Source organism: Gossypium arboreum, chromosome 8 (assembly GCF_025698485.1).
Source record: "Gossypium arboreum isolate Shixiya-1 chromosome 8, ASM2569848v2, whole genome shotgun sequence".
Taxonomy (NCBI): domain Eukaryota; kingdom Viridiplantae; phylum Streptophyta; class Magnoliopsida; order Malvales; family Malvaceae; genus Gossypium; species Gossypium arboreum.
Window position 1 is genome coordinate 21,555,030 of NC_069077.1, and position 22,653 is coordinate 21,577,682.

Genomic DNA, 22,653 nt, shown 5'->3' on the forward strand with positions numbered 1-22,653 from the left:
CGCCTAAAATAGTATTGCGTATGGCCTTTTGGATTCTAAACAGGATTTCGTTTTGAGCTCAGTCCCAAGCCCAAACAAATACCAAACCACATTAGGTAAAGGGCCTTTTTGGTCTTTTAAGCTACTTAATGTTTAAAGTGGATCCATGTGTCATGTCCTGATTCGCCAACGAAACGCATAGACATTTCTTTCGGTTAAAGTACTTGAGAGGTCCCTATATTATAGGGTATGGATCAAATTAGTTCAATTTAGTCCCTATACTATTAAAAACAATCAAATAAATCCAAATTATAACATAGTTAACATTTATTGTATAAAAATATCTTAAAAATTATTTTTATTACAGTTTAATTTCAAACAAAAATTTATTTATAATATCATAAAAACTTTAAAAATATTAATTTTGTTAAACAATAAATGATAATTTTTAAACAATAAATATTAAATCTATTTTAAATTTAATCTTATTTGATTTCTTTTAATAGTATAAAATTAAATTAATATATTAATAATAGAGAGACTAATTTAATCATGTCCTTATAATATAAGGAACTCAAGTACATCCACCTATTTTTCCCTCCAATGCCAAAGGAGAAGGCTTAAATATGTCAAAAGTCTTATACTCTTCAAAATTTAAAATTTAATTTTAAACTTTAATTTTGAGACATTAAGTGTATGTATTTTTTTATCAAAAATCTTTGTCCTCATTTAATCTTGAAATTAAAATTAACAATGTCAAAACTAAAATAATTTTCTTAGCCCTCAATATTTACTATTTTTTAATTTGGTCCTTACCTTTTAAAAATATATAAAATTTTAAAAATACAATTTTAATATTTTTAAATAAAAATAAAATTTATATTTTCAAAAATCACAATTTCTAAAAAACTAAAAATTATAAAAAATCTTTCAAATTTAAATATAAAATATAAAATATAAAATGATTTTAAAAATATAAACATCAATTCCAAAATCCAATGTTATTTAAATTGAATTGCACTAGCCAGGTAGACTAAGAACTATTGGGGTATCAGTCTAGTGTGAGGTAAAAACTCGATTGACCTACGAACCAATTCAAATTGGTTGAAACAAGCTAAAGAATCAATTAAATTAGTAGTTGAATCGATTTCAAACTAGTTTGACCAGTTGGTTCTCAAAATAACCAATCAAACTGTTTTAATGTAAATGAATTATTTAAAAGATATTAAAAAATTTTGTGTGGCTTAATGAAGCCCCATTATTTGTCTGATAATTCAAAAGCTTGAACTGTATAAGAACTAGAAAAATGAATGAAAATGGAAAATTAGGTGTCGAAAGAGCCACTCTTTATGGGTTATTTTGAAAAGGGAAGAAGTGGTGGGGGTTGGTTGACGATGGCTGGAAGATGAGGAGGAAAACGAAAGAGGTTTAAGAGACGTGATTTTGGTGGTGATTGGATGGTATAATAGGACACCACGTGACGACATGCGATTGACCAGCACTATCACATCAGTAAAAATTTAACGTCGTTGGTCTCGAGTATAAATTTAGTTGACGGAAAAAAAGTTTGGATACCAATTTAGGACAAAAAACCATAAATAACAATCTGAAAGAAGTAGACAAAATTGGATACTAATTTTATATTTAACCCATAGATATCAAATCAAATTTACGATTTTAATTTTTTATTTTGCTATACCTATTACAAGCCTCCTTATCTTCGTTTATATAATCATGTTGACATATATATATATATATTATTGTATTAAAATGGAAAAGGTATTTAAAAATTGATGAAAATGTAATTAAATAATGACATTATAAAACTTGAGATTATTTCAAATTAAAGTAAAAGAAAAGTAAAAGGATTAAATTTTAAAATTAAGTATAAAAGAGGACTAAAAGTAAATTTGACCAAATATAAATATCAGAAATTGCCGAAAAGAGAAAAATAAAAATAAAAATAAAAATGAAACCACTCACTATGTGTTCGCTCATTAAATCTCCTTTTGCCTCGTCGATTCCCCTCCCTCTCTCTCTTTCTCTTCTCTTTCTGAATTTCCAAAATCGGATCAAATCCTAATTGTCCAAATTCTCATCGTTTTAATCCAAATCAGATCACGTTTCAATTCACATATAGGCGCTGATAATCGTTATTCGATCTTTGTTCATTTTCTCACTGTATCTACAGATAAATTGATAGGCATTTTGGGGGATAAGGAACCGTAAAACTTACATTTAATCCTAATGGCGTGTATAAAAGGGGTGAACAGATCGGCGTCAGTGGCACTGGCGCCGGACGCGCCCTACATGGCTGCTGGGACGATGGCCGGAGCGGTGGATCTATCCTTCAGTTCATCGGCGAATCTCGAGATCTTCAAGTTTGATTTCCAGAGTGACGATCTCGAGCTCCCCGTTATAGGCGAGTGCCCAAGCTCAGAGCGGTTTAACCGCCTAGCTTGGGGCAAGAACGGATCCGGTTCCGATGAGTTTTCTCTCGGACTCATTGCTGGTGGCCTCGTTGATGGTAGCATCGATCTTTGGAATCCTTTAAAATTGATCCGGTAAATTGAATTTGTTTGTGCTTACATTGTATTTAGCTAATTGGCTTTAAATTCGATTGAACTGGAAATGACTTTCAATTAATTGGGCATTTTTTTTTCTATTAGTTAACTGGATTATATTGTTGGTTTTAAGTGTAAAGTGTTGCATGGATGGGAATATGTTGTGGCTTTCTAGCTACTTGGGATTATATTGTTCTGTTACCTAAATGGCATTGACACATTTCTGATGTGAGCATCTCTAATTTTCTGGCTACTTCGAGGCTACAGTATTTTATGTTTGATTTAGTAGTACTGTGCCCTTGATTTGTGAGTTCTAGATACTTGTTGTAACTGTATTTTGATGACTGGTTGGTTGAAATTTGAAATTGACTCTGGATGACTTGTTATTTGAAATTTAATTCCATGTTCAATTTTTATTGCTTTATTTGTTCTTGGAGCTGGAATAAGTTGGATAAAATGAATGTTAATTCTTTGTGCCTGACTTCTCATCTTTTTTACAGGCATGATTTGCATTTTCTTTCACGTGTCAATGATATTCTTGGGCTGTTAGGTATCATAGTTAATGATAATTGGAGGTTCATTGATTAGATCAAAATATACTCATATTTGTTGTGTTCTGTTCCCGTGTTTGTACAGCATATGAATCATATTGATTGTTTTGTGTAGGGTTATGACTGGATGATATATAGAATGTGGTTAAACGGCGGGAAACCTTTTTATTTCTTGATATTGGCTTTCGGGTTACATTTGTACCATGCTGTATTTTATTAGATGCTAAGAGTAGCAAAAGATTAGCATTATCTTTTGGGAGAATTTTCCCCCTATTTAACTGGTTTTTGATTGGGACCCTTTGTTGCGGAAGTAGCAACTTTTTATCTGTTCCTATAGGGTCGTTGTTTTCTAGATGATTGGATTTGATTACTTTCATATTTCTCTTTTCAGAATATCAGTGCTATTTTTATTAGTTTCGTTTTTTTTTTTTGGGTGCTATATATGATTAAATGGTAGTAATTTTTGTGCTTCGTATCCCCAGCTCTGAGGCAAATGATCAAGCTCTTGTTGGACATCTTTCAAGGCACAAAGGGCCTGTGAGTTTCTTTTTTCTGTAATAAATGCTTGACCACAATACGTGACTTTTTTTGTCAAGCATTTGGAGATTGCATGTTATGTTACTTCTATTCTTTTCCCCATCTTTCAGGTTCGCGGTCTCGAGTTCAATGCAATTGCTCCAAACTTGTTAGCATCTGGGGCAGATGATGGTGAAATTTGCATCTGGGATCTGGCAGCACCTGCACAACCCTCTCATTTTCCACCTCTTAAGGTATGTGCCTCCTCCTCTGTATTCATGTTGTCTTTACTGTAGCAAGCTTGCCTTTTTAATATATACGCTTTGTTCAGCTGGATATCAGTCTGACCCCCCCTTTTCCCTCTGCATTCCAAAAAGATGGAAGAAAATGTATGGAGGCGTCTGATATATATATATTGGTTTTTAATCATGCAGGGTAGCGGTTCTGCTTCTCAAGGTGAAATCTCATATCTGTCTTGGAATAGCAAGGTTCAACACATATTGGCATCAACTTCATACAATGGAACAACTGGTGAGTAAATGACATACACTAGACTATTTGTCTTGTCATTTAAGCTTAGGCAGGAAGATAATATTTATGGTTTCATTTTCCAGTTGTTTGGGACTTGAAGAAGCAAAAACCAGTGATAAGGTAAATTTCATGTTATCTACCAAGAGAAAATTTTCTGGGTGTTTGCATGTTGCTTCCGTTTTGATGTGGCACAACATTTGGCCTAATCTGCCTCCCCCCCCCATTTCTATTGCAGTTTTGCAGATTCAATAAGAAGGCGATGTTCTGTTTTGCAGTGGCATCCTGATGTTGCCACTCAACTTGTTGTTGCATCTGATGAAGATGGTTCACCAACTCTTAGGGTAATGATCTTGTAGACTATATTTGCTTCTATTGAGGATTACCATTTGTTGGGAATTTGTTAATTTCTGATATTTTTCCAACAGCTTTGGGACATGCGAAATATAATGTCACCAGTGAAGGAGTTTGCAGGGCACACAAGAGGTAATGGTGCTTGACAAGTTGATGCATTGTTTTAAACTTGCTGATAATGTTATCTTTCTTTACTTTTGGATGTTTGTTTCTGTATTTGATGCAAGAATTATATGCTATTGATTATTTTCAATTTTGCTTTTCTCACTTTCTCTAGAATTGAAAAGCAGTTGCCTGAAATATTTTCTCAATAAGAATGGCAATTACACTGGAAGGGCTAAATTATTGCTAAACTTTTTCGTTTTGAGCTGATAGTCGACCATAGAATATGAAATGCATGTAATTAGCTTACCAAGGTTGGACTAATAATTATATATTAAGATTGCGTAGGTGACCCACAGCCTCAGTCAGTAGGGATCCATGATAAATTTAGGATTTCATCACTTTTCTTGTACAGGGCATTTGTTGTTCAATTTTTCTGATACTTATCCATCTCCCTTTTCCGTTTATGCATCTATTGTTCCAGGTGTAATTGCAATGGCATGGTGTCCCTCTGACAGCTCTTATTTACTCACATGTGCCAAAGATAATCGGACTATTTGTTGGGATACAGTAACTGGAGAGGTGGGTAAATGAGTTAATTATTGATATATGTTTTAGGCTTTCCTTTTGGCTATCTGTGTGTTATTTTTATCAAACAAGTATATCTTGAATTATGTTTTTTTTTTTTTTTTCTTTTGGGGAATAGGCTGTCTGTGAATTGCCTGCAGGTACCAACTGGAACTTTGATGTGCACTGGTATCCGAAGATACCTGGAATAATATCAGCATCTTCATTTGACGGCAAAATTGGCATTTACAATATTGAGGTGTGACCGTGTTTAAGTTTCTTTCCTTTCATAATCACATTTTTTTAAACAAAAATTTCTTAGCAGTTGGAAATATGTATGATAGGTCAATTGCAATCTGTTTATCATTATCATTATCATTATCGTACACTTGTTTTGGGATGGCATTTTATGTATCTTGTGGGAACTGTTCTTTCTTAATTTATGTGGCAAAATTTTGAAGCTTATAGTTCTTGCTGGCTTGTTCAAGAAAAAGATACTTGTCCAGTACCAACAATTTTGCCTCTCAGAACTCTTTCTTCCTTGGACCCTAGATGTAACACTTTTGGGTAATTTTTTTCCTTTATTTTGCAGGGCTGCAGCCGATATGGTGTTGGGGACAGCGATTTTGGTACAGGTAATCCATGTTTTTATCCTGATATTTATATGTTTGACTGTAGCAGTTGGTTTGGTAGCCTTCAGTTTGATTCTGGTAGAAATATCCATGTTTTCCATGTATGATTGTAGACTGGGTTGGGTAGGCCTGTATTGAACTTAGTGCCCATAGCATATCTGTACATGTATATATTATGTATATATGACATCTTTATCAATGTTTGACCTTAGTGCTCTTAAGCTTTGGTAGTGCAGGAGAAACATACTGATGACTGCCAATATAAGTTGGGGAATATAGGTGGACATTGGTCAACTCTGCTTAATAGTCTTTATTCTTGATCTTTGTTAAAAACAAACTTCATGTTTCTAAGATTATATGTTTTCATTGGTACTTCCTTTTTCTCTAATTAATTTTAATTTCTTTTTATGCAGTGTCTTTGAGAGCTCCTAAATGGTATAAACGTCCTGTTGGGGCATCTTTTGGTTTTGGAGGAAAAGTTGTATCTTTTCGCACTCGGTCATCTGGTTCAGGTACTTCTGCATCATCAGAGGTAAATATTGTCAGCCATTGTTTTTGTTCCATTATATTTGAATGCCACGTGTTCTTTTTGGGATCTTATGCTCCTATATGTTATTTTTAGGTATTTTTGCATAACTTAGTTGCTGAAGAAACTCTGGTCAGTCGTTCATCTGAATTTGAATCCGTCATACAGAGTGGGGAGAGGTCTTCACTAAGGGTTTTATGTGAAAAGAAAGAACAAGAATCTGAGTATGTCATCTGAATTAAGGAATTGTTGTTATTTTCGTTCTTGTCTTTTTTCAAATAATTTGTTGCTTCTACCAGTTAATACTTTTGATGGTTCATTTGAAATTTTATACAGATCTCAGGATGATCGAGAAACTTGGGGCTTCTTAAAGGTGATGTTTGAAGATGATGGGACAGCAAGGACAAAGTTGCTCATGCATCTTGGTTTTAGTCTGCCCGAAGAAAAAGATACTGTACAAGATAACATCTCTCAGATTGTAAATGATATTACACTTGAGGATAAAGTGGCAGAAAAGGTGGGCAATGACGGTGAGAAAGAAGCTGCTCGATTTGCAGTTGATAATGGGGAAGACTTCTTCAACAATCTTCCGAGTCCCAAAGCTGATACCCCTGTTTCAACATCTGAAAATAATTTTGCTGTTTCTGATTTAACACCTCAAGAACCAGAAGGAGTGGAGGAAAGCTCAGATCCATCATTTGATGATGCTGTACAACGTGCATTGGTGGTGGGTGATTATAAGGGAGCAGTTGCTCAGTGCATTGCTGCAAATAAAATGGCTGATGCTTTAGTTATTGCTCATGTTGGTGATCCTTCCTTATGGGCTAGCACATGTGATCAATATCTTAAGATGAGCCGTTCTCCATACCTGAAGGTGAATTAACTTTTATATTTTCTTTGCACTGAATGGTTTAACTATACATATCTTTGTAGAAATAGGAATTAGATTTTAATTATTTACAGGAGTTATATTTTTCATTGGCTACAAGATTGTTATTTGTTCTCCCTTTTTTTGGGAAAATTATGTCTCAACTCTGCTGTTTCAGGTTGTCTCTGCAATGGTGAACAATGATCTCACGAGCCTTGTCAACACCAGGCCTTTGAAGTTCTGGAAAGAAACACTGGCGCTCCTCTGTACTGTAAGTTTCTATTTTGGAAATAGATGTATAGTGGTGTAGCAACAAATTATATAACTTCTTATTGCTACTATTACGGACTTATTTGTCATATTTGATGAGCAGTTTGCCCAGAGAGAGGAGTGGACTGTACTCTGTGATACGCTTGCTTCCAAACTAATGGCCCATGGGAATACTCTGGCAGCGACTCTCTGTTATATATGTGCAGGGAATATTGATAAAACAGTAGAGATTTGGTCAAGGTGCCTGACAACTGAACTTGATGGCAAATCTTATGTCGATCTTCTCCAGGTAAGTTAGCAATTTCATAGAAACAAACAGAACTTAAGTTTGTTTGGACAGAAATCTGACAATAGGTGATTGTCTTCTAGGATTTAATGGAAAAGACCATTGTCCTTGCTTTGGCAACTGGCCAGAAGCGGTTTAGTGCATCCCTATGCAAGCTTGTTGAGAAATATGCTGAAATTTTGGCCAGTCAAGGACTTTTAACAACAGCAATGGAATACTTAAAACTATTGGGTTCTGATGATCTGTCACCCGAACTAGTGATATTAAAAGATCGTATTGCACTTTCTACTGAACCTGGTATGTGTTTTAGAAGATGGCCGATGCTTACTGCTTTAGTGCTGTTACATATGGGTTTTTGATCTACCCGTGCTAATTTTTGTTTATTCAAATTAATCATGTAAAAAAGGTGGTGCCAGTAACTAAAATGTCAACATCTGTTGACTTGGTAGAGAACTTTTTTGAGTGCTTAAGCATTGGTGCTCTAGATTAAATCAAGAACTATTAGATAATTCTTTTTTCGGTATCCATGTTTCTTTCAATTTATTTTACAGGTTTTCTTGTGACTAGCAATATTTATGAGGACATGAATATAGCTTACCAATGTTTGAGCTTTGTGGCCCCACTAATATGTAGTTGTTGAGGATATCTATTATTTAATTGTTGCAGTGAAAGAAGGTAAATCTGCTGTTTTTGAGAACTCTCATCCAACTGGTATACCAGGCTTTGAGCCTTCACAACATATATATCCGGTACTTTATCCTACACGTTTCTTTTATATGATCTGTTTTAATTGGATGCTCCTTGATATTCTGTTCTGATATTGTCAATGACCTTTTTTGTTTTCTGGTTACTTTCCCCCTTTGCTTAGGACCCAGCTGCACCACAAATTCAGCCAAGTGGTCCTGGTAGTGCTTATGATGAAAATTATCAGCGATCCTTTTCACAATATGGAGCATATGCACCTCCTCCCTCATATCTACCTCAAGCACCACCTGCCAACATGTTTGTTCCAACCCAAGCTCCTCATATTTCCCAGGTATGCTGTATTTGGTTTCTTTTTTGTGCACGACACTCAATTTTATGGTAGAAGCAATGGCTAAGTTGCAATAATATTAGTGGTTTTCTCCTGGTTTTACTTTTAATCTGGCATGCTGTCTCAGCACCTAGAGACTGGCTGGTTCAATGGATATATTCATTCACTCTATGAATCATGCCATCCATTTGGATGCATTCTGAGGAAAAGTGAGTGCCTGTTTAGATATTGTTTGAGTGAAAAATTGGATTTAATTAGGAAAGCAAGGCCAGGCTAAAACTAGCATGGGATCATCTTGCGGCTTTTTAACTTGCAATCTTGATTGACTTGATAGTTTTTCAACCTACAAACTGCTGATGTCTACAGTTTGTGATGACTTTCCTCTGAGATCCACGAGGGGAGGAGAAAACTGGAAAAGGCTGAAAATCTGAACCACACCAGCATTATCTGTTTGTTTGGATTTGATATTTTCCGGATCTTGGTTTGAAGAAACAACTTGAGTATTTGTAGAAAGAAGATTAGCTATTGAACGGAGAAGGCTCTCTGTTGTGTGAAATTAGCACTGTATCTCTGGCTAACTATTTTTTTCTAGCTTTTATTTTATTGTAATGCATGACTTTCTTTGAATTTAGCATATCAGCTAGATGGTTGACTAAAGGTTTCTTGTTCTTCCAGACAAATTTTGCTCCTCCACCTGAAACCACTCAGCCTACTGTCAGACCCTTTGTTCCTTCAAATCCTCCTGTTCTAAGAAATGCAGATCAATACCAGCAGCCACCTTCTTTGGGTTCTCAGTTATATCCGGTGTGTATAGCCACATTTAGTTTATGGTTGATGCCATTGTTATTCTTCCAAGACTGGTATTTTGAATTATTTTTACGTGGCTTTCAGGGTGCTGCTGATCCTACTTATCCTGCTCCCCCTGGGGCTGGTTCATTTGCACCTGTCCCATCCCAAATGGGAGCAGCTCCTGGCCCCAGAATGCCACAAGTTGTAGCTCCCGCGCCAGCACCTAGGGGATTTATGCCAGTTACTAGCACATCTGTTCAAAGACCTGGTATGGGCCCAATGCAACCACCCAGCACTACACAGTCAGCATCAGTACAGCCGGCTGCAGCGCCTGCTGCTCCTCCACCAACAGTGCAGACTGCTGATACTTCAAATGTACCTGGTAATTGCTAGTTTCTTGGTTGGTAATGCTAATGCTAATGTCATAGATGTTTATTGGATTGTGGAGATACTCTGGATGTATGGTATGTCCACTTCTCTTCTAGGATAATTCCAGAATTGGTGTTTTTCTATCCAAATAGTTAAAGGGTTTATCTCTAACATTATTACCTTTACGGAAACTTACAAAAAATAATAAATTGTCGCAAAAATGATAATTGTAAAATTTTTTTTAATATTCTTTACTCTAGTTAATCCTCCTTTTGAATTTGCATGGTCCACATTAAATAAGATTGAAGGTATAACCTGTGGCTTATGAACTCCCTAAATAATGACCAATCAAATGTGTGCTTGTTTCAACATTAATCTCTGTTCATAGATGTCAGCAAACTAATAGATTTAGAAATGTATGTATATATATATGCTGATATAAATACTTTTGGTGATAACTTTGCTTTGCTTTTTTCAGCCCACCAAAAACCTGTAATCACTACCTTAACTAGACTTTTTAATGAGACATCTCAAGCACTGGGAGGTGCACGTGCAAACCCAGTGAAGAAGCGTGAAATGGAAGACAATTCGAAGAAAATAGGCGCCTTATTCGCCAAACTCAATAGTGGAGACATTTCAAAAAATGCTTCTGATAAACTTATTCAGCTCTGCCAGGCTTTGGACAATAATGATTTTGGTACAGCTCTGCAAATCCAGGTATGGATGGGAACGGATGTTTCTGCTGAGTTATTCACGATGTTGGCAACAAGAAGCACTTCAATTTTATTTTAATTTTGATCTCTTTTCTCAAACAGGTTCTTCTCACTACTAGTGAGTGGGATGAGTGCAACTTTTGGCTTGCAACTCTCAAGAGGATGATTAAGACAAGGCAGAATGTTAGATAAGTTATGAGAATACACAAAATCTCCCGAGGATGGAATCCGAAGTCTGCTTAACTTTTCCTCATGCGGTCACACACTTGGGGCACCAATTAATCCTTTGATGTGCACAAAGAATGGCTTCTCTTGTTTGCTGCCTGCAGGATTTTGGTTCTTTTGGTTCCATTACTTGCTTCCTGCTAAAACATTGACTTCCCTTTTCACATTAATACTTTTCTTTTCTTTTCTTTTTCCTTTTTCCCCAAAGCAGATAGTGGAAGTAGTTTTCAGGACTATAATGTTGATTGTTTTTCATTAGACATCTTGTAGTATTGAGTAGTAGAGTTGGTTCCATTAGTTCCAGTTTTCACTTTCCCCCACTTTTGTGGAACCAAAATTTCCATTAGTGAGCAAATTGGATTGACATGATGTTGTTGCATTGGTTGGTTTCTGCATGGTCCATTACTTGTAAAACCCATATGCTTTTCCTCTTTTATTATTATTATTATTATCAATTAATATGAAAACAGAAGGGTTTTAATAAGATGCTTATAATTTCATTTCCTTTCTTTGGAAGCTGTATCTTAGAATTCTCCATTGATACATCTTTTGAAGCATTCATCATCAGGTTTCGGATTCAATTGAAACCCCAGGTAGTAATGGATTGACTGTCAAAAAAATCCATTTATGAAGAAAGTATCATAAGTAACGGTGATCTTTTTGGTCAATTTTGGAACTTAAATTTGACAAGGGATTGAAGTCACTTTGTCCAAGCTCTGAGTGGTAGGGTTCATTATTCTCAACATATTGTTGCTCTTTCATAGTAAATAAAATGAAAAACAGTTTATTACCCATGGTTTAGTTTTAAAAGAGTTATCAAGTTTAAGTACAAATTATGCTCCACTTAATGATCTATTTTTACTATTCAATTGTTAATAAAATACCAATATTTATATTTAATTTTTATTATTTAAAATAAAATCTGACAGGATCAAACTGATCTAAAATAAAAATTCTCACTATATTTGAGTCCAATGTTCAGCTGATTCAAGAACAAATCTATTCGATCATATCTTGGAAAGGGTTGAGGAAAGAACATAAAAATATTCTGTTTAAAATAAATCTATGTTATCCCCACGTATATGAATGTTTCTATATGTAAGAAAAAAATTACCCGATTCTATTTTACGGAGTTGCAATTATACATTTCAAGAAATTTCATTTTTACAGGTAAATGCTTAATACCCAAGTAGGCGTACAAAGTTGATCGTGATCAAGTGCTTTATGGGTCGTCTTAGGCATTACAATTCACTTTTATCGCAAAAATATATTGAGATTTTTTACATACAAAGGATTTACTTGTTACTAATATAGTCTAGCCTTTGCTATTTCGTAAAGAGGTTATTATGTCAGCAATAGTGTCCTTACCCATGGTAAACTAAAATTTTTGTTGTTCCCGAATTTTTATATAACCAACGTGTTTTTTTTTTACTTAGTAAAGGTATATACGTGAGACACAATCTACTAATTAATCTATGCCATTTAAATATTCTGAATACTATAACTATACTTGAGTCTCGTCTTATAATACCTCGAGAGCTAATGAAACTATTTTAGTGAAATTTAACTGTCTCAATTTTCGGATGATCACACCCAAAATTCAAGTTCCTTTTGAATTTCCTTCTTGATCAATGACAACGGTAGCATTTATAATAATAAATAATTAAATAATAAAATAATATTTTTTTTATATTTATATCATAGAGAATCGCGTAGCACATATATATAAGAACTTTAATTGTGTTGTCGAAACTAATCCATTAAATTTCAGTTTTGCAACTTTCATTATTTCTCTAAATTACTATATTTCAATTCCCTGATTTCAACCCAATGAAAAAAAATCTCTTTCTAATTTAGTGGATATATAAATAATGTATCAATTTGAAGTCATCTAAAGAAATCTTATGTTTGTATAAAAATGTAAGAAAATAAATCAAGACATATTTTTAGAATTCGAAATTCGAAATTCAAAGTACTTTTTTGAAGTATGATACGAAACGCTTTTTATAAAACGTAACAGTACAACTCAATATCTAGTTGATTTGATAAATCCTTAAAACAAACACAAAATGCTAACGATTAATATAAAAATTACATAAATCTTTTGAAATTGTTGGATGTGATGCTAAAATTGTGATATCTAAAAATTATTTTTTTTCATTCATTTATTCAGTCGATTAAAAATATTTTTTAAGATTCATAAAAATCATATAAATGGATTTACAAAATGCAGAAAATTAATCAGTGAGCTCGCTTCAATAAATATTTTAAAAAATAAAAATAAAAATTGAACAAAAATGAAATAAACAATAAAATGGTTGGTCGTCCATCTAGTTCTAAACCGAAAACAAAAAATGGAACTCTTAAATCTAAAGCATCAAATTCGTTGGGAAAAAGGGGGGAGGGGGTTCAATCACCTAAAAGACAGTTACTGTAGAAGAAAAGTGTCGTGTCTTGAGAAAGTGGTCATTTTGTTTGACATTTTCCACAATTTGGAAAGAACACTAAACAGACACGTTAAGTATTTGCAATAATCAGGAAGTTTCACTTTTTGTTTTAAGATTTTTAGATTCTTAAAATAATCTCTGTTTCAACAACTTACCTTGGAATTTTGTTGAAATTGAAAAACGAAATAAAGAGATTAGAGGAAGATGATGTTTTGTTTGGTGGGGGTAAGAAAGTAAATAACATTAACTAAGGTTTATCTTGAAATATCGGACCTCTAATTATTGCAAATAGTTGCAGGTGATGGAAGAAAGCATGAAAAGAAGAATCCAGTTCAGTTTACGTCTTTTATGATGAATGAAATGGACATTTCATTCTCCATGGACCATGGTGATGGTTGGTTCTTTTTATGTCTTTCTTAATACCCCTGTATAAAAATAAAAAAACCCAAAGAAATTTCCATTGTTAGGGGCAGGTGGGCACATTCACCCAGTCATTCAAAGGGAAGGAAAGGAACCATACATTACAACTGCACAACACATAATAAGCTCAAATGATGAGCATATTCGAAAAAGCAAAATAAACCCACATTACCCCCAAACTGCGAGTCCTACCTGAGCTGTAAAAACTAAACAACCTTTTGATATTTGCAAAAGGAATATTAGATTTTCACGCTTCCTGCTAACAACTAAAAGACACATTGCCCCTTACTCTAAAAGTCTTGGCATTTGAAACCAAATTTGTTTGCTTTGTGTCATCTTCTTCTTCTTGTCTTAATACTGGTTTTTTTTTTTGTTATTTGTCAGCACAATCGAAGGGGTTTTGCCCCCAAACTACTACCATTAAGAGTCAACTTTGGGTGGGTGCTTGTGCCCAATGCCTCTATGCAAACACCAAATGAACCCTCTTATTATATTTACAAGTCCTTTTAAAGTTAATATATTTTTTGTTGTCCAAGTTGTGACTTAAAATTTATGGGTTGGTCTTAGATTCTAGAAGCCTTGCTTCACCTGCTTTCTTTATTGGAATTCTGACTTGCAATAAGGTTTCCCATTTTCTCAGTGGACAAATTTAAAAAGCTACAGTCAATTGTGCAGAAAGAGATTGATGTTGAATTTTTCAGTTTCCTACCATCTTCCTTGACTGACTATTCCATTTGTACACACCTTTTTTGTTTACACCCCCAAAAAAGAAAAAAAAAACTGTTTGAATATGATTCATTAACACTTTAACAAGCAACAAGTTGGAGTCTTCTAAAAATTTTATTAAGTGACTTGTATGTATTACTTTTAATCCTCTATGAACCAAATCATGAAATCGGAAGATATCTTTAAAAAATATAAATTGAAGAGACAGCTAGGAAATTTCACAATCCAAACAAAAGAGAGAGAGAGAGAGAGCTGTGTAGATTTTGAGAAGATCCCATTCCCATACAAAATTCCCACTTGGAGCAGTCCTTTTTCCAAATTGACCCACCATTAAAATAATATACTAATAGCTCTTGATTTTCCAGAAATGAGATAAGACATACAATAATATCAATAAGGTTAAATATGTAATGGCCCATCAGGATCAATTATTTTTATCATATTAGCTATTAACGTCGTTTTTCTTTCTGCCCTGTATGCTTTGGGTAACATTGCCTATTTCAGGAAGGCACCAAGAACACAAAAGAACCCTCAAAGCAAACTATATTTGGCTTTTAAACCTAAAACCCCATCATCATGCATTCATACACTTCCAAGCTTGCATTTGCAGGTAGGAAGCCTTGTATATGAGAGATACTTTGGATGAAAATTCCATAAAAAGTGTAAGTGTCAATTTGGCAACTTCATTTAAATTATAACAAAAATAAGCAAGTTGTTGAATATATTATTCAATTATTGTAACAGCATGTTCAAATTACAAAAATATCAAAATCAGTCTTTAACTCGTGAGTTTGAAATCACCTCATCTATGGATTTAATAGCATTTTCATCATATCTATGCTTTGCAGCAAAAACAAGGGTATAAAATGACAATAAGCAATATCCTAATCAACATATACACACCAAGATGGTAACAATTTAAAGAACCTTGAAAATTTTGATTGATTGTTGAACAAGTTACCCACAAATATACATGAATTAGAGGTGCAACCAAGAGAACCTAAAAAGCATGAACTTTTACTCTCCATTGCCAATCATTTCAATGTAAGAAAAAACAATTCATGGTGAACTACATGTCACCTACAGCCTGAGAACTGAAACTAGGTTGAGAAAACCCGTCCCCTTTCCCTGAAAACAATTCACAGCTTTCACCAGTTGAATGATTCCTCCTCAAACCAAAACCACCCTTCTCATTTCCAACATTCTTTTGTCGGCTCTTTACTTGGTTACCGTAGCTTTTGTTACCAAATCTATGGCTAGAAGAAGCTTTGGCCTCCCCATCAATGCTGGTGATGCCCATAAGTTCCATCAAGTTACTCCTAAAGCCTAAATCAGAATAGACTCTGCGCGAGTCCTTGGCAGCGAACGTACCATGCACTGCATCCAAGTTCTCCTGGGCATTTCTAAATTCGACCGGACGCCCCATTGTTTCCACCATCATACATGGATTGTTGAAACCATTCCATGAATGTAAAGGAACCAATTTGCTTAACCCAGTTAACCAACCGACCACCTCTTTCATTGCAGGGCGACGCTCCCTACAAGACCTCACACATTTAGCTGCAATGACAGCCAATTGCTTCCTAACTATAGGATCCTTAGGAGGTAAAATCCTTGGATCATAAACAGCAACAATATTCCCTTTCTTTACAAGAGGGATTGCCCAATCAACAATAGAAGGTGGTGAATGTGCTACATCAATAGCTTTCCTACCACTTATAATCTCTAACAACAAGATCCCAAAGCTAAAAACATCAGTTTTTGTACTCAAATTATCAGGGGTCACATAACCTGGATCAAGATACCCAATGGTACCAGCTGGTGGGGTTGATCTAAGCCTGTAATCATCAACACCACACCTTAGTGCCAACCCAAAATCACCCAGTCTTGCATTGAAATTCCTATCAATCAACACATTAGCAGATTTAACATCCCTATGGATAATTGGAGGTTTTTGTGAGTGAAGTGTCTCTAAGGCTTTGGCAACTTGCAAAGCTAATCGAATTCTTCGACCCCAATTCAAAGGCCTTGAAGAATTAGAGTGAAGAACATCATACAATGTGCCATTACTCATAAATTCAACAACCAACAACCGATGTTTAGCATCATTAGAAAAGCCAAGAAGATTAACCAATCTGGGACTCCGAATCGTTGACAAGATTTCGATCTCGTTATCGGCTTCTTGGTTGGTTTCTTGGTTCCTCGAAGACGGTCTCTTGATGGCAACGTGACGTCCCCTGAGAACAGCCTTGTAGACAGCACCATGGCTACCTTTGCCTAGAAGCCTTTGGTCAGAGAAGCCCTTGGTGGCTGCTTCAAGGTCGCAGTAATCAAACTGTTGGATCTTGATGGATTTTTCCTGCTTGTCGGCGGCGGCAGCTTTCGAAGATGAATTCTGGGTCGTTTTGGCGGCGGAGATTACAGAGACTGCCGATTCTGCTTTGCAAGAAAGGTAACCCATCAAAAAAGATGGTCTTTTTTTCTGGGTCTTGATTATTGAAGAGAAATTTTGAGAGTTCACAAGCAATACAACCCAAAACTCGAAACTTTTATAATTTCATTGGTGAGCTGCAAGTGCATGTAAAGTTGGAGACTTTTTCAATATCGAAGAGCAAAGGAAAAAGGGGTTTTGGGATTTGGAAAACAAAACATGAAAAATGTAAATGTTTTGGGGATATGGTGGCGATGAGCAAAGAGCCCGCCAAATTGGAATCCCAAAGAAATATTTAACCTCTAATTATGCCATGGATTGTGTGTGCTTTACTTTACATGTTGGCTTGGGCGAGGCTATCATCTTATGTTTGATTAGTTTTACCTGTATTTTCATAGGCACCAAATACTACCTTTTTTGGTTCATAACCATCAACTACTATTTCTACGCACTATCTTTTGTGCGTTGTTCCACTAATTTACCCTACATACTAATTGTGGTTAATTAATTACATTTATATTTGTAACTCAATTTGGTAGGTCAGAAATAATAAAATATTTATTTTATCATAGTTGTGCTAGTTAATAATGTCATATGTAATATGAAAGTGTTTATATTAATAATTAAATTATATTTTATTTTTTTTACTTGAAAAATGAGTACATTAGTCTTCGTAGTTAAAAGCTGATTTAGCAGATAGAGTAATCAGACACATAAAATAATTGTAAACTTTGATTTACATTTAACCATACTTTCTTCAACATGGTAATTGAAAGCGTTCAGTTAAGTTGGTATTAAAAATAAATAAGGATGAGCTAAACCGATCTTTTGAAGCTTGAAAAACAGGTTTCAGATGTGTTTTTGTTCTCGAAGATGCTATTAATCTGCATTTGCTTTGGAATCTGGAAACAAATTACAAACCATTATCATACATTAAAATTAATTGATCATCCATTCACCTATGTCAGCATAAATACACACTGAAATTTACATATGATCCGGCTATGGCGATTTTGTTTCTAACTTGCCAAAGCGAGATTTCAAGGACGATTTTATCAAGTTCCAAAGTGAGAATTTGGATCCTAAAAATCTCACCATCACGGATTTCTTTGATCCTTCCTTCACAAATTCCAAGTCCCTAGTGATGTTATTTTGAATGCTTTCCATTTCCATATCATCAAGCAACGGCAATCCAACTGCACCCTCAGATTCCAGGTTTTTTATCCATCCTCGTAGCAAATAATTCACCACCTGTATGAAATAGCACAACATAAGACAAATAAGCTCCGATCCAATGGCTTAGGGACCATAAATTTAAAGGAAAATAGACAATTTACAGTACTCAGACCGATTTTACATGCCAATAAGATGTGAAAAGGAAGCCTATCAACAGCAATATACCTCAGGAACTTCATCATGAGGGCAGTGACCGGCTGGGCTGATCTCATAGTATGGAGCTTCGGGAACTTGCTTTTTCACCTGACGTCCCCAGACAGGCTTAACCCAGGGGTCTTCTTTTCCATACATGAGACAGATAGGTACGTTGTTCATATGACACCTAAAAGTAACAAATAAACACAAAAGTCCATAACTTGAAGCAGATAGGTAACCTTTCCACATAGAATGGTCCGATTTGGCTATACCAGTAAAAAATTTATTCATACTACATACCTCGATAAAGCCTCCCTGAAAGACAGCTCTCCTTGAGGAGCAAACATAATTGAAGCAAACGATGCTGCAGCAGCAGGGTGTTGTGTTGTCTCAAGGATATGAGAAAAGACTTTGTCAACATTTACAGAATGATCTGCATAAACCTGTCTAAGTACATCCGCGATACTTTCAGGATCACTTATTTTCTGCCAACTGAAATCAAAAGGTGCGGAAAAGAAGTTAAGAACAAGAAGAGATTTTATGTAAAGAAAGTGCAGCAGCTGACCTTAAACTTTTTCGAAGCTCTTAAAACAATTGCTAAACATTTAATGGCGATGGAATGGCAATTACATGGTGAGAAAGCCATATCATCTAAATAAAAAGGAGAAAGAACTTACACAAATTCCGTCAGCTTCCTAACGTTTTCGGGAAGAGGAAATGTTCCGGACCATGAAAATATCCTAGCTAGCCTCGGTGATTTTATTGGATTAGGAAAAAATCCCCAAAAAGGAGTTGCATTAAGTAGTGTAACACCCTTCACTAATTGAGGATTGCATGCAGCAAAGTATAGGGCAACAAATCCTCCGAGTGAGTTCCCTACAATGTAAACCGGTTCACCAATGACCTGTGAGAGAAAGAGTTTAGGTCAATATTGCAGTCTTTAAATTTCATTCAACTCAAACCAAAGAGTTGTACGATAACAAATTCATAATCCTAAAAAGCCACGTTAGATAGAATGCAAGATTTCCTCGCTAAACCATCTTCTTGTCAAAGTCTATAGGGGAAGAACTTCCCCTTCAGCAGGTGTAACAAGCAAATTAAAACAATAGCAAGTAAATGTAGCAATTAAGTAATGTATGCGCACCATTAAGATCTTAAATAAAGATGTATAAAGTCTAGATAAATGACATGTATGTAAACATGTAAATTGTACCTCTTCTACGAAATGGCGAACCTGATCCCGCCATAAATCCATGGAGTAAACCAGACCATTTGCCCATGGTTCAGTTTTATCCCCAAATCCCCACAAAAAATCCTTCCCTTCAGTGATACCCTCCTCCCTGGAAGGGGAAGTGGGATCTTCAAAAGGCAATGACATGCCTTGCCCGAGAAAGTCGATCGCCCATACCCTATACTCACGGCCTAAATCCTTCAGTTGATTTTCATAATGGAAAGACCCAACACCAAAACCAGGAAGGAAGAGCAGCGGCGGAGAATTCACGTTTTCAGCACCCGATTTCTCGTAATGAACGTTGAATTTGGGTTTCCACTGCCAGAAACAACTGCTTATTCGAGCACCACATTCACCGTTGGACTCATCAGGCAACCCTGGAATCAACACTTTGGTTACTGATTGCCCAGTTTCTGACATCCTCCCCATCTCATCTTCACTACCAATCACATAACCATTATAATTCCCACTCAAGACCTTTGGATCAACATTGTTAAACCCTTCAAGAGCCTTGAATGGCCTTGAACCTTTCCCATGATAAACATTCTTCAAAAACAGGTGATGTTTATTAGGTAAACCCAGTGACCCACTTCTAAATTGAACTCTAGTACATAAAATTCTGTGTTTTCTACACAAAGGGATCTTTACTTGCTGTCTACTTGAACTTTTCTTTACCACTAATCTCCGATTTAAATTACAGCATCGAGGGGAATTGTATGAGATGACTTCCATGCTTATAAACTTGGCTCTGTGATTTTCAGCAAAAAAGCAAATATCTTAGCAAAAAAGTTAACTTTACCCTATGGGTTGATCTTGATTAAGAGAAACAAAAGCAATCAAACCAAGCGTAGAACATAACCATAACCATGTATAAAACTGTCTACTTTTTACTAACTTAGGACCTTGAATTCATGAACGAAATGAAATATTTATACACAGAGCACCAAAAGACGAGCTTTCTGGGCAAGATTTATTCTTAAAGAAAAAAAAACCTTAAAATAAATTAAAAAGGAGTAACTTATTAATAAATTATATACGCTTTAGCATAAACAATGGAAGAAAATTGACGAATCAACAATAGCAAAAAAGATTCGTTTATTCTTAAAATAATAATAAAAAAAAAGGGTGAGATTAAACGATGTTTTACCTCTAATTCTGAAAGACAAGTGACATTGGGCTTTGCTCTTTTGTTTTGGGTTTTGAGAAAAATTGCAATATTTTTCCAAGAAAAGAGGAGATTCTAGCACTATCTATAAAGAAATTGAGGAAAGTTGGGTTGCTTCAAAGCTGCTGCTTCTTCTTATAAAAGGCCAAGAAATATAATGACTTGTCTGACCTTTTTTCAGAAAATAATCCAACTACTTATTTCTTATTGGTCTAATACTATTCCCAATCCCTGTAAGTTTCATATATTTCAAACCCTAACTGTTTTGATTTGCATAATAAAAAATTGATTAAATTGCACATGGTCACTGTTACATAATAAAAAATTCGATATTACAATGTGCATTCAAGTATATGTATTTTAAACCTTAAATATGTAAATAATTGTATATAGGCTAGATTCTTTTGTTACATCAATTAGACTCTTTTCTACAGAATATATATATATATATATATATATATTTACTAGTCAATTCTTAGTTCAAATAAATCACTCTTCTTCATTTGTTTCTCTTTTCTTACCTTCTTGATTAGTAAAGGGTTTTTGTTAATTCGGTAGAATTTGGCATATGGCGATGTTATTTCCAACCCACATACCAGATGAAATTTGATATGTAATCCTATATACAATTATGTTATTATAATATATATATATATATATGTAAGTAATATACCTTAATCATATAATACTAATTGTACATATTATAGTATACTATAAGATTAGTTACATGTTTAAGGTTTAAGTTACATACGATTAATAGAAGAATGCACACTGTAATATTATAATGTTATAATAATTATTATATAATCACAATTTAATTATATAACAATTGATATATTATGTCCTCAAAAGGGTATGTATACTATAATATGTAGTAAAGATATAATTATTTTAATTATGTAAATATTAGTTAATTTTTGTTTAAAATAGTTTAACTAATTGAGTTGATCAAAAATAAAAGGGATAATCACAAATCTAGAAATTCTCATCTCATTGTTCAATTAGGGTTATGAATACAAAAATAAAAATTAAGAGAAATTACATAATATTTAAGAGAACAAGATGTTATATAAGATATATTTTTGATAAAATTGTAAACATATTTAAATTTACATTTAATTTTTGAAAATATTTTTATTGATATTTATATGTTATTTATTAGCTCGTGTAAATGTTAATTAAAATGGAAGGGTTTTGAAAGTTAACAGATGTGAAAGGTGATTAGTTTAAATTAAAAAGGAAAATATACCTGTTTGGATTTCCCACAAATAAATATAAAAAGAAAATAAAGCGAGTAAAAGATGTTTTATTAAGAAAATTAAGGGATGGAAGGAAGAAAGAAAATAAGAGTTTGGGAGGTTGAGAAAATAGGCAGCAAATAGCAAATAGAAACTAGGAATTAGATTTATGAAACCAAAATGAATGAATTTGCCACCTATTTACTTTCACCATTATCTCCCACCAGAATAAATAATGAAAGCTACGATACATTGTTCCAAACAAAACCACATCCATCAGGTTTTCAACGTGAATTTGTCCAAACAAATTCGAGTTTTTGCCGTGTTGGATTGGTTTTGGATTCTTTGTTTGATAATGACACCAACCACTTGCTTTTACATCATTACCTTCTTTTCTTTTTTCTTTTTTTTTTTTACATTCAAATTAACAACATTCCTTAGAATGTATCAAGTTTTGCTATACGCATTTTGTTTGTAAAAATTTAAAACATAAATATTTAATGGCAAAATAGTAATTTTAAGCGCCTCAACTGCTCCATATAATGAAACTCCTTCGGTCTATATATCAAACGGTTGGAGTTTTAGCAATGGAGAATAAGGCCAGCAGTGTCTGAATTCGAGCCCAATAAAAGCATAGATGCTGTGATAACACTTATGTGGGCCAAGCTTGCCAGGCCCAGAGGATTCTATGTACACACTTTTGGTTTGTTTATATGTTAACAAGCTGCCTCATTACAAAGTGGGATGCTCAA

General features: G+C 34.4%; 3 protein-coding genes across 3 annotated transcripts; 1 reads left to right on the forward strand and 2 right to left on the reverse strand.

Moving 5' to 3' along the window:
* The first annotated feature begins 1,932 nt into the window (after positions 1–1,932).
* LOC108469712 (protein transport protein SEC31 homolog B-like) lies at positions 1,933–11,356 on the forward strand. Its single transcript, XM_017770715.2, has 22 exons — positions 1,933–2,543; positions 3,577–3,631; positions 3,742–3,864; positions 4,045–4,141; positions 4,225–4,261; positions 4,377–4,482; positions 4,567–4,624; positions 5,079–5,176; positions 5,301–5,420; positions 5,754–5,796; positions 6,207–6,325; positions 6,416–6,543; positions 6,656–7,193; positions 7,366–7,458; positions 7,561–7,746; positions 7,827–8,040; positions 8,410–8,492; positions 8,612–8,779; positions 9,452–9,580; positions 9,668–9,947; positions 10,413–10,651; positions 10,750–11,356. The coding sequence occupies exons 1-22, from the start codon at positions 2,227–2,229 to the stop codon at positions 10,837–10,839; spliced, it is 3,321 nt and encodes a 1,106-aa protein (XP_017626204.1). The 5' UTR covers positions 1,933–2,226; the 3' UTR covers positions 10,840–11,356.
* Positions 11,357–15,382: 4,026 nt separating this feature from the next.
* On the reverse strand, positions 15,383–17,379 carry LOC108467896 (serine/threonine-protein kinase-like protein At3g51990). Its single transcript, XM_017768712.2, has one exon. It carries the CDS (start codon positions 16,924–16,926, stop codon positions 15,535–15,537), a length of 1,392 nt encoding a protein of 463 aa, XP_017624201.1. The 5' UTR covers positions 16,927–17,379; the 3' UTR covers positions 15,383–15,534.
* Positions 17,380–17,754: 375 nt separating this feature from the next.
* On the reverse strand, positions 17,755–20,826 carry LOC108467659 (pheophytinase, chloroplastic-like). The gene is made up of 6 exons (XM_017768378.2): positions 20,646–20,826; positions 19,481–20,246; positions 18,945–19,171; positions 18,568–18,759; positions 18,298–18,454; positions 17,755–18,147 (listed from the first exon to the last, which is right to left on the reverse strand). The coding sequence occupies exons 2-6, from the start codon at positions 20,228–20,230 to the stop codon at positions 17,899–17,901; spliced, it is 1,575 nt and encodes a 524-aa protein (XP_017623867.1). The 5' UTR covers positions 20,231–20,246; positions 20,646–20,826; the 3' UTR covers positions 17,755–17,898.
* Between the last annotated feature and the right edge of the window lie 1,827 nt (positions 20,827–22,653).